The following is a 12329-nucleotide window of genomic DNA, read 5'->3' as shown; positions in this document are numbered from 1 at the left end:
AATGCTAAGTACAGTAGTATATAATATTGATGAAAAGAGAGAATAAAGAAAAAATATTTTAAATACTAAAGAAGCTTATTTTTAATAAACTCAGGCTAGTTTCTTGAGGATGTTCTGTACTCTGTATTGCATGTATATTTCGTAAGCGTCCGTTGCAATCTCCTTGTCCCCAGATGTCATTTATACAAAATCATCCATATGATGGGGTAAAGTGTGTCAAAGAGACAGTTTCTCTGCGACTGAGACATCACATGTATACAAACGTTGTTGTGAATGTGGTTTTTCATCATTTCCCGTTGTTTACTCATAGTGGCAAATAGTAAAGAAGTGTGAAAGGTGTAAACTCTGGTACTGAATCGAGGAGCATCTTTTCCACAGTAGCACTATGAGTTTATCAACAGCCTGCAGACCTGCTGTTGGAAAGGCATTAGGGGTAGCAAACACGCGTATGAATTTGTCAGCCAGTGACTCTGTAATAATGTACAACTTTTTATTGTAATTACTGTCTTTTCCAGTTTCTCCCAGGATACTAATAGATGACAAGGTGAAAAGCTCCCTGGTTATAAAAGCAGGAAATACCATCCGAGTGGATATTCCCTTTGAAGTAAGTATTCAAATGTGTTTTGAAATTCCCCATCTGTTTCTATGTTGTATTCAATAGCAGGCATGAAAACTGAGCTACTGTTTTCTTGGCATGAAATTTTGTTTACAAGACAATGGGCAAATCCTTTAACCTGCCTGTGCTGGGTATACTTTCTGCATGAGAAAAACATGAATGAGAATTCAGCTGTCACTCTTGACATTAGTGTTTTTATGAGATTGTGGTCATTCATTAGCCTCTGCAAACAAGGCACAATGCTATTCATCAACCATGACAGATTAGTACCAGAAAATATTGATATACTTAGAGTTTAAAAATCCATCAGTTTCCCTCTGATTCCCTCAGAAGGCCTCGTGGCAGCATTTCTAGCAACATCTTGACTGTTTGTCCTACTAAGCAGTAGGACTTGAGAAACAGGCATGCACTGGCAGAAATCCTGTGTTCTTTGACAAGCTTGGAACAACATAGGTGAGGTCTGGGGTATCAGGAAAATGTTGATGAAGGCAAAGGGTGTGCATTTGCTGGCCTTTCTCCTAATCTCATGGAGAATAGAGACCAAAGATGGCACAATGGAAATAAAGACTTTGAGGATGTGTTTTCTTTCCAAAACCAGCACATCTTTTAAAAAGTAGAAAATACTAACTACTGATGTCATCTGTTGTTCTTGATCTAGCACACCTTGTTTGTCATAGTTAACCTGAACACCTTACTACAATAACATTCTTAAAAGACACAGAGAAAGAGAAAAGTTACAAAGAAACTTCAGAGCAGCCCTTTATCTATGGCGTTTAGATCCATCTTGGATCTGTATTTCTAAATATTACTTTACTGTGTCATGTAGGTATACATTTGGGATGGAATTCATACAGGTAATGAAACTGAAGATGTGAAGACACAATCTGGAGGCAAAACATGCGGGCTTATAACTTGTGTTGTTCTTTACAGGCATCACCAGATCCAGTGGTGACCTGGTTAAAGGATGGGCTTCCTCTTCCAAACCGGGCTACAATAAACACCAAGGATGGTACCACCCAGCTGCTGATTGGAGCAGCTGAGTTCACTGACAGTGGCATCTACACTGTTGAGCTCCAGAATGGCTTAGGGAAAAGAGAAACGTTCAGCTTCCAAGTTCGAGTTACAGGTAACTCGCTCACTACCATATACACGCACAGATTTACTGCGGATAGGCAGTAGGCGATGAGCTGAGTTGAGCGCAGCGAGCTCTGATGCAGTTAGGCCGTGCAGGCACAGGGAGAACTAGAGCACAATTTTCCTGGAGGTTCACTCTGTCTGTTTTGTGATATCACTTGGCCATGTCTGCAGGACAGAGCAGTCTACTAATTAGAATTGCACTCAGCTTCCAGAGTGACTCTGCTTAAAAAGGCGAGGTTGCACAGATGGATAGTGCAAACTGCAGAGGAGTAGTTCATGCTCTTTGTAACAGTCTAAGGTTAGCCAGCAGTAGGCTGTAGGACATTTAGTCATAGCTACAACAATTGTATATGCTGCCTCTCCAAGAGGTGTAAAAGTTCAGCTGTACCAGCCCTCATCGCCTCCCTTCATGGGAAGGCAGCCCAGCAACGCAGGTGTAATGCAGCAGAAGGTCAGTTAATAGCAAATGAGTTTTGGGGACTGGAGGAGGAATCAAATTTTATTCCTTCTAATGACCAGGATGTTTACTCAGCCCCCAGACAGAATGGACTCAAAGTTTTTAGGGTTCTGTACTGTGCCACTTTCCCTACATTTCCCTACATATTTGCCTTCATCTGACAGATACCCCACAGTCTCCTGGGCCTATTCAATTGCAAGAGAATGTGCCAAATACAGTGACAGTAACCTGGGAGCCATCACCATCCGAGAAATGGGAAAGTGATCTCTACTACACAGTCCTGAAACGTGAATCACAGAAGGGCTTGTGGCATGTGGTGGGTGACCTGATCTACACTAACAAGTTCACATTCACCAAACTGATCCCAGGCCGGGACTACTACTTTAGGGTTGTGGCAAAAAATAACTTGGGAGCCAGTGGTCCGTCTGAAACTCTGAAGCCTTGGAGAATTCAAAAACCAAAGGGTAAAACAGCTTTTACAAATATTTATCTGTGCGTTGTTTCTTTTGTTGTTTTTAACACACCATCCTGAAATGGGTCTTTCCTCCTGTGAACATTTAGTTGCCCAGAACAAGAACCTGTAGAGATACCCTAAGAAATTCCAGTTTAACAGGGAAGGCTTGTCCTTTCTGCGTGGACACTGTGCAGACAGATCCTTTGTTTCCAGCCATTATATCATGCAATTCACCCCAAAATTAATTTCCAACAAAATCTAACGCTTAAGTTTTGGAGAAGCTAAAGTTTCTGACTTCAGCGTTAAATACTGGCTAATTTGAGAAGAAACATAGATTACAGATAACAATTCTTAGGTGCATGGGATGTCTGGCCATTTACAGTGCAGGATGCCAGACATTCTGCACAACAAAGTGTCATGATTAAAACCCAGTCCTCTAAACCCTGACGTGGGTAGCTGTGGAGCAGTATCTGAGTGTATGTTTGTAAGTTGCTGTTGTGTTTTTCTTCTTTTTACAGCTGAATGTCATGTCAAACCACAGAAATACAGGGGAGTTAATCAAAACCAGCCCCCGAGATTCCTCGTCCCATTGAAGCCTCATGTGGTGACTACTGGGAGCGAGTGCCGTATGAGCTGTGCGGTTGGAGGCCATCCGTCTCCAAAGATCACGTGGTACAAGGACAGCAGAGACCTCTCCAATGATCCTGCCTATTTTTGCACAAATGACTTTGGTGTCTGCTCCCTGGTCATCCTCGGTGTCACCAAATGTGATGAAGGACAATATATGGTAGAAGCCACCAATGAATCGGGCCATGCATTCAGCAAAGCCTTCCTCACTATTAAAGGTAACAAACTTCAGTGCTTCTCTTCCTTCATCATGTGATGTCAAGATGTGTCATTGCTGTCAAGATGCCCATACAGCTTTATTTACTGACAAGAACAATCTCCTATAAGGCAGTGTATGTGCTTTACTGAATTTTTATTGTCTTACTAATGATCAAGTATGAAACAAATAGAAATGAAAAGGCAGACATGAGAAAAACACATGATTTCTACGTGAGCCAGAGGTTTTGGCTGATGTTGGGAATATCTTTTAGAAACTTTCCCATCTTCATTTGATAATATCTAGGTCAGATATTTCTACAGTGCAGGAACTGCAGAATAGAAGATCCTGCAAGGTGTGCAAGGGTAGGTGACACAGTGAGGAAACAGCCTGTTAGGTGGCCAAAGGCAATGAGAAGTGAGGAAAGAGAGGGACGTGGTATAAGTTAAATGGGGTCACTGGGGATCCTGATGTGAACAGAGAATCAGTGTAGTTGACTGGGGATAGACTCATGGTGGATGCACTTGTGGATGAATACTGTTGGCAGTTTTACTGAGTTAATTATGAAATATCCTTTACTTTGAGTCAAGTATTTCCCTTTTAATGCAACTTGGAATACCTTGGTAGGATTATATGAGTGGAGAAATGGGTCAGTTAAATCCCTGTAACGCTTTTGCAGACATTGGTCTTTTTGTCCCCGTAACATTTCAGGTCCCCGTCCTAGTGTACCTTACAGACTGTCTGTCTCCCTCATTACAATATTGAGCTACTCTCTCTTTCTTTTGTTTTCAGACTCCACCCTGTAGCATGACCTTCCTGAGAAAATCTCTCCACTACTATGTGACGGCAAAGGTTTTTATTGTGAACTGGCCTATATGAAGGCTATGTATTTATTTTCAAATGTTCATTATAGTCTGAGTGTTTATTTTTCAGATCCAGTAGCTGCATTTTAAACATGATGCTGCATTGTAGTCAAAATGGGGAAAAAAGCTTTAAGATAATTGTATCTTTTTGTAAAGATCATGGCTTTCCACTAGACCTTTAAAACACAGATTAGAAGCTTCAGGAACACAGAACATGAGAAGAAAAACAATAGGCCAAAATGAAAGTTTCCACAGAGATCACCTGCTGTCAGGCTGCAACAAGAATATCTCTTGGCACCAGAGATCTATGAAGCTGGCCTTTTAGCATGTTATTTTCTAATCCAAAGCAGTCATTTTAGATTCTATATAATTTTCAACAGGTTTCTTAATTCTGGTAGAAGCAGTTCTGCATGTATTTTACTACCAGTAGCAGCTAATATATTATTTCCCTTAATCTCTAAGCTGCAAAGAGTATCTGCCTGCTAGTTTTATCTGGGCAAGAAATTCATTCTCAGACTAGGCTAACATGGGGTAGCGCTACTCACAGTGAATACAGAAACAAATGGAAATTTAGAACCAGTTATATTACTGTGAGCAGACTGGTGCTTACTTAAATCTCCAATAGCAAGTGCCATAAAAAAGGATGTATCAGTCCTGAACCGCCCCATTAGTATCACCCTTGAAACATAACTGCCCCTACCTCATGACATTGCTAGAGTGGTTTTGCCTGATGCAAAAAGAGGTTAAAAACATTTTGTGTTTGAGCAGAAATATGAGGTACCACCAGAGATCTTCTGTCGTGGCTGGGGAATTCCACCACTGAGCGGAGAAGGAACCTGGAAAGCAAAATATTATGATGCCTGTACGAACGTCTGGCATTGTAGCCTTAGCACCAAAGGTTCTTTGATGACAGCATCTAGAAGACAGGAGAGTGTAGATCGAAGACTCAAAGCCACTGGATCCTCAGACAGCCAGTCAAACATTTATGTGGGGCTGAAATGTTGTTTTTGATTATATTTTGTACAATGTTGTACAGACGTAGCGACAGTAGATTGTGAAATTAAACTATAATTAAGTAAAATTAAGTAAAAACTACCATGAGCAAGTGTTTATTTTGGAGAAGGAAACCCAGCCAGCTCCTAAATGCCAATCCACGTCTGTTGCAGTTTTTGCATGCCCGGCCTGTGTACTTTGCTGTGCTGAGGCCACTTGTCCCTGGTACACTGACATCTCGAGCAGCTTTGGTAGCCAGGTCAGTCAGGCCCCTTGATGTGCTGCTACTTGTCCGTCCTTTGGAGGTGCTTGGAAACTGGGCACGGAGGGTAAGTGTCGCTGAGCCGTCCGCCGTCGTTCGGCGGGTGAAGTGGTGTCAGGATGTGCTGAGCCAGAGGCGCAGGGCCGTGGTCGGGAAAGCAAGTGCCTGTTGCTACCGCTGAGGGACTCTGTGCTCAGCTGGGAGCTGCTGTGCTGCACCTGGGGGAGGGCCCGTTGGGATTTAGATGTTTCTTTTGAGGTGGCCTTTTGCTCCCTGCAAAGAGGGAAAATTAATTCCTACAAGGAGTGGGATGTGCTGCTCCCTTCCCTTGGAGGAAGGGCACCTCTGTTTATGATTCTCTGTCGATAAGGACCAAGATTTCCTTCCCTGCAATCTGCACGTTCGTGGATCCCAGCAGGCCTGAATTAGGTTCATTCCTGGAGATGCACTTGCTGCCGTTCGTACTCTGAACATGCTCAGAGGAGAGAGATGCTTTCTTGCATGGGTGAGTGACGAGCACCAAGCTTTCAGTAGCTTCAGACCGGCTGACACGGGTGCGATGCTGTAGGAGCGCGCTGTAGTTTCTGTGGCCAGCGCAGCACTGCGGTTACTTTTGCTGTTTTCTTCTTGACTGATAAGCATAAGGGCCGAGCTTGTTGGAAGGACCTGAACGTCTGAGATTGAAGCCTGAGTGGTCTCTGGAAGGACCTGGCACGCCAGGAGCAGGAGCCTCTTGCAAGTCTTGCTGAGGTGCACAGATTTATCCCTGTGCCCAAATGGCAGCATCTATTCAAGCTAGTCCTCTGCTGTTATCCTCTTAAATGTTTTATATTGCAGCCCCACGTGCTTAAAGCACCAGTACTTACACCTGGGGAGCGGGGCTGAGCCAGCAGCTCAGGCAGGGCTGTGGGACAGAGCCTGACCAGTGGCATGTGGCCAGGTGAGGCTGGTGGGCTAGAAACGGCCAGGCAGCAGGAGAGGCTGCTGAACGCTTCGGAGTCAGCAGCGCTGCACTTTGATCACAGCCAAGCGGTGCCCCCCTCCCGGGAATCGCCCTCCCCCGTGGAAAACCAGATGCTGCAGGGGCAGCCGAAGGGGAGAGCGTGGCCTGGAGGGAGCCGTGGCGGGGCAGGAGAGAGCTGTCGGTCAAACTTTCCTGGTCTGAAAGTGAGTGGCCTCCCCGAGTCACGAAGGGGAAGCAGGCCACAAAAGCCTTGGGCTCTCCAGAGACACCCTGAGCTCTACTTCCCCTGTTTCTTGCAGTGAAAATCTTCTCATCAAGGTGGTCCCAAACCAGCTCTCTGGATGCTGGCACCAGCAGCAGTCACCCAGTCCCTGGCATGCTGAGAGGGAGGAATCGAGCTGATAAACCCCTCTTGCATCCCTGGTGCTGCTCATTTGCCACTGGCTCAGCAAGAGGGTCTCATGCCATGCTCGCTGTGGGCTGGCCAGCAGCTCCCGGCACCCTGGGGGTGGCTGAGCTCATACTCCAGCTCGGTGGCATTTAGAGAATTCCACGTCCCTTTTGCATGGTTTGCTGTCACTCTTTGCAGTCGCTGTTTGACTTTAGAAGATGGTAGCTGGGGAGCTGGGGTGGGCCTGACCACTCTTCTTCCCAGGAACCACTTGTAGCACTCCAAGGATGCTGTAAGGGTACCCTAGCCCGTGGCCTCATGTCACCAGGGGTGCCCTGGGGCTGCTGGCATGTGGCACTGCTGCAGCCTGCCTTTGCAGCTTTGCAGCGCTCAGCCTCTGCTGGCACTTGCCTTGCAGCCCCTTGGAGCTGCTCCCCCAGATTCCCATCTGAAGAGGGAGCAGCAACACCAGGTTAGTGGAGTTTGTCCCCAAAATCAGGTTATGAGCACGGAGGAAAGCGATGCTCCTCAGCTGGGAGGGACAGAGGAGCTCTTCTGCCAACTGCTACCCCAGGTGGAGGGCACGGGGTGGGCTGGTGGATGTGCCGAGCTGTGCCTCTGCCAGCACAGGGATTTTCACCTCTCTGCACAGGCAGGGCTGGGCCTGGCTGATGTTGGCGTGTGTGTCACTGCAGAGGGTGAGCAGCTGTGTCAGCTTGGGGCGAACAGCGTAAGAGCAAGATCACCTCAGCCCCCGAGTACGCGGCAGTGGACCCTGCCGGGGCAGGAGGCAGGTCCTCACGCAGGAGCCTTCCGTGGCAGTAGGTGTGCTTGCATATTTTGCCTGATCTGCAGCAAAAAAAACCCCACAAAACCAACATTCTCGTGTTAGCACTCCAACTTCTGTGGTTTTTGGTGACTTGGAGAATGAGATCAGGTCTGCTCCTAGATCAGCAGTGCTTTTCCGTGCTGTTTTCTGAGAGCTAGTGTCAGCTCTGGGGACTCTCTGGACCTTCTTCCTTGCTGATTTTTCCTTCTTAGGCCCTGCTTAGCGAAGGCTTTTCTGCACCCATCGCAGCCACCGACCAAGGCTCTAAGGGGCAGGAGCCCCCCGCTCCTTCCCCTGCGGGTTCCCGGTCTGCGGTGCGCTGCGGGGGCCGGTGTCCCGCAGAGCCGTGTGTCCTGGCTCCCTTCCCTGCAGGACAGCACTGCCCACGCTGCAGGCCCGCTTTCGGTGGGAGCCCTCCGTGAGGAGATGCTGCTACTTTCCTGCCTCGGCGTGCACCCGGGTGTGAAGGCTGGGTGGTGGTCTGGTTTGGCCAGGGGGCAGGAGGTGGTGTGGGGTTTTACACGGGTGTCTTTGGGGAGCCTCTCAAGATGCAGAGCCTGGGTGCATCTGGCAGCGTAGCACCCTTCCCCACAGATGGGTCTGGCTGTGTGGTGGGAGCAGCCCATGGGGTGGAATTCTGGGTCTTTTCCTCTCTGGGCAGGACAAATCCTCCCTAGCTGCAGGGGCTCCCAGCCCACCCTCCTGGCAGGTGCTGATGGATGGACGCTGGGCAGCTCGGAGCAGTGACTGCCGACCTCTGCATCCATCTCTGCATCCATCTCCTGGGCCTGGCTGCTGCAGGAGGGGTCCTGGCCGCCCCTGGGACTGCAGCGCTCTGCAGGGACCGGCAGCCTTGGGGGCAGCCCCTGCCCACCCCCCACCCCCTACCCCCAGCCAGCCCCAGCCCCTCTGCCCCAGGGAGCAGTGCGGTGGGACCCCTGGTTCCCCCGGGGACAGTGCGGAGTGGGTGTTAGTGCAGAAGCCTCTGCGATTCCAGCCCCTTCAGAGGCCCGAGACGCTTCAGGACCCCCCTGAGACTTCAAGAGCTGCCACTGGCATGTTCTGACCCCCAGCCAGCGGGCTGAGCACGGCTTTCCTGCATGCTGAGGGCAGGGCAGGAGCAGTGCACACCCAAGGGTGCCCTGGCAGCGTCACCCCCAAATCTTTGAGGATGCTGCCCTTCTGTAGCTGAGATCCAAACATCATCATCCCTGCTTCCAAAGCCTGCCTCTCCCTTGCTCCTGAGCGGGGTCATTGCAGCCTGTCTGGAGGTGCAGACCAGGAGGCAGCCACTGCCGGAGCTCCCGGCGGGAGGTGAGGAAGGCGAGGAAGGCACACGTGCCGCAGGCAGAGGGGCTCGCAGGCTTTGCCGAGGCAGGGATTCAGCCTGCGTGAGAGGGCACAGCTGCGGTACCCTGTTGCGCGTCCTGCCGTGCTCCCTCTGTGCCGTGCTCGGCCCTGGTTGCGTGGCTGTCACGTAGAGAGAGGTGGGAGCGGAGCAGGAGGGCGCAGGAGCCGTGCTGGTTTGCCCAAACCAGGCCAGGTGGTCACCAGCCCAGGGCAGCATCATGCGGCAGGGCACGGTGGGGCCGTGGCTTCACGTAGGAGCAGCTCAGCATCCTGCTCTGCTCTGCTTTCAGTCTCCGTGGCTCCCTTCCTTTTCTCAAAATCAGGTAAGACTTTTTTTCTTTTGTGCTGTTTCCCATTCCCCACGGAAGTTAGTCGGCCTGGCAGCAGGTGTGCTGCGAGCTGGCGAGCCAAGCAGAGTGTGGAAGGGCTGATGGCAGCCAGCCCCAGCCTGCCCCACCTTGGGGTACTGTTCAAATGCAGGGGGTCTGTGCAGTTGCACTGGAAGTCTTGGGGGAGCAGCCAGCCCAACGAGAAGGATGAATTTGATGCTGATCATACAGCATTGCCCATTTTGGAAGGAGGCAGTCACAACTCCAGAGCATCCTAGAACACCTACACCAGGACAGCCTGGTCAGGGAAGGATGTTTTATGCTGGAGGGTGCTGGTTTGGGCAGTGGCCCTCCCTGGGAGGGTGAACGGGAGCCCAGTGGAATGTCATATTGCTTCATGGCTTGCTGGGGGCAGGGGTATGGAGGACCTACTCTGCAAGGTCAGCCTTTCTTGCTTTGTACAAGAGAAGTAACAGGAACCAGATCTCTTCCTCCACCCCGTCTGGGGAAGGACAGGCTGGGCTAGTTGGAGGACAGGATGGAGTCACTTTCTGACTCCATGGATGCTGGATCTGCACTGGTTGCAACTTCCCTCCTTGGAGTACAGGGGTACTCCATGTGCAGGGTTGATGCTCCCAAGGGGGGAAACTCTACTTCTACCAGGTTCCAAGTCCTTGCCCTTTGTCCTTGCAGGTTTGGGGTGTTATGGGTGTGTGGGTACCTTCACCATGTCTCCCCGGCTCCGGAGGTCCCTGCATGCTCTCAGTGCCACGTAAGCTGTAATCTCTGCTGCATTAGCACAGTCAGTCTGTCGGCGGGTTAGAGGGGTGCAGGCACTGAAAGCTGATATTGTCTGGGTTAGTCACCCTCAAACGCTCTGGGATGCCTGGCTGAAACTGCTGCAATTGGCAATGCAAAGAAGTAAAACTGGACAAGTCTGGAGGATTTCTAAACCCTCTGCAGCATGTCTCAGCAGTGATTCAGCACCTGATGGGAGCCCGGCAGCTGCCCATCTCAGCTGAACCTCTCGTGATTTAGGCGGTCAGTGCAAAGCGGCAGCGCCCAGGGCATCTCCCTGCCATGCTTGGCATGATGGTCACCCAGGGCAGCTTTCCTACAGGGAAGCACATCAAGGTGCGCAAGTTTCTCAAGTGCTGTCTCAACTCAAACAGGCCTTCAGTAGTGCTGGCAGTGCAAAGCTGGATGGAGGTGTCAGCCAGACCATAATTTCCTGTTTGGTCTTAGTTCTGGGCCTGGTAACATGAAAGACAAAAGCAAACCACTGCAGCGAGGATGATGTTAGCCATCCACTGCCAAAGGCAGGCAGGGTGAATACAGCGTGGACTGGATCTCGGGCTGTGGGCCACAGAGGTGGGATGTAAGCGCTGCTGTACCTGGGGGAGCTCCCTGATGTTCCAGGGGGGGTCACTTTAAGCCAGGATGCAGCAGGCAGCACAAGGTGGTGCTGTGTGTGCTCCATTACTCTGACAGCAGCCTCCGGAGGCACCTGGATTCACAGAAGGGATCCTGTTAAGCCACAGGGAGCTGGGTCTTTGCACCACGATAAGGAGACCATTGGCACAGCAGCTGCTCTTGCTGTAAAAAGGGACTTCCAAGGCCTCCAGCCTCGCTCCTTTCTCGCTGCCCAGTCCCAGCCCTGCCACAAGGACTGGGTGTCTGCCCCACAGGCTGGGGTCCTCCAAGGGTCCTCCAAGAGCTCACCCAGAAAGGATCATGCTGAAACAGAACCTGGTAAAATCACCCAGCGTAGCAAACTTGTGCTTGGACTGGCTGACACTTGTTCCCCCTGGCCTCCCCAGTGACACTGGCTCCTCCTCGCCCTCCGCAGGCGCAGCCTTCTCCAGCAGATGCGGATTTGCATGACAGACCCAGAGGCGCTGACCTCTGAAGCTCTGTTACCCTGCAAGTGACATTTCCTTTGACTTGCTCACTCCTGTGCAAGCAAACCCGCTCTCTGACCTGGCCTGAGCCTCTGCTCTGGGCGATGCCGTTCCCTCTAGGATGGCCTCGGAGTAGCCGGAGGTTCTAGAGGTGCCGGTCTGTGCAGCTCTTTTCTGTCTCCAGCTCTGCCTTTCTCCCGCACCATGTCCGTGTGCAGCTGCCTGCCCTCCGCGTGGTCCCTTTGATGGGACAGTGGCTGCCTGCCCCGCTGCCTGCTGCTGCTTTTGCTGCTGTAACTGCTTCGGGCCACGCAGGCAAACCCAGATTCCTCTGCACTTTTTCCCTTCCTCTCCCTCACCCGCCATACCCCAGCTCCTGTGCTGGCAGCAGCAGCCGCCCCGGCTTTCCCCACCTCTGATGTAAGACCGCAGCGGGCTGGGGCTGTTTTGCTTCCCCCAGCAGACTGCTGCTGCCTTGCCTCTGCCTCCACCCGGCCCTTGGCTCTTCTGCCTTGGTGTGGCACGTAGTGTCCTTTGTTCTCGCCCGTTGCATGGCGAGCAGATGAAAGCCAGCCGTGAAGCATAATTTATAGCTAGCTTGAAACACAGTTTTGGCAGGGCAAAGCACGCCAAAAGATGTAGCAATGCCTGAGGAGCTGCGCTCATACTGCTTATCAAATGATGCTTGAAAGGCTTGGTAATGCAAGAGGAGGGTTGTGTTGCTCAATTCTAGCAGAGGATAAGCTGCCTCTATTACAGGGACACGTGTTTGGGAGCAAGGAGCTGATAGCTGGCTTTTGAAAACTTGTCTGGCAAGGAATCACAGCTTCAGGAGCCTTGGTCCAAAGGGCAGCAGGGATGCAGCAGAGTGCCTGTGCACATGCCTAAACAGGGCTGCACCACCTCTCCTTTCCACCCTTCTAGAAAACTGGCCCAGAAAGGAGCTTGTTGCCTTTAATA

The 12329-nt window shown here is 50.7% G+C and overlaps 1 protein-coding gene across 4 annotated transcripts in view; it reads left to right on the top strand.

Annotated features, from left to right (window-relative positions):
- IGFN1 (immunoglobulin like and fibronectin type III domain containing 1) overlaps positions 1-5445 on the top strand; it is a 63282-nt gene extending 57837 nt beyond the window's left edge. For all 4 annotated transcript variants that reach the window (XM_055727992.1, XM_055727995.1, XM_055727993.1 and 1 more), the window contains 5 exons: positions 516-604; positions 1547-1742; positions 2375-2674; positions 3183-3509; positions 4280-5445. In XM_055727992.1, coding sequence (XP_055583967.1) covers positions 516-604; positions 1547-1742; positions 2375-2674; positions 3183-3509; positions 4280-4293 — 926 coding nt within the window. In that variant the 3' untranslated portion in view covers positions 4294-5445. The remainder of the gene's footprint in view (positions 1-515; positions 605-1546; positions 1743-2374; positions 2675-3182; positions 3510-4279) is intronic.
- Positions 5446-12329: the final 6884 nt, after the last annotated feature.

This window comes from Falco cherrug, chromosome 16 (assembly GCF_023634085.1).
Source record: "Falco cherrug isolate bFalChe1 chromosome 16, bFalChe1.pri, whole genome shotgun sequence".
NCBI lineage: Eukaryota > Metazoa > Chordata > Aves > Falconiformes > Falconidae > Falco > Falco cherrug.
This window is presented reverse-complemented; position numbering and strand designations above follow the sequence as displayed.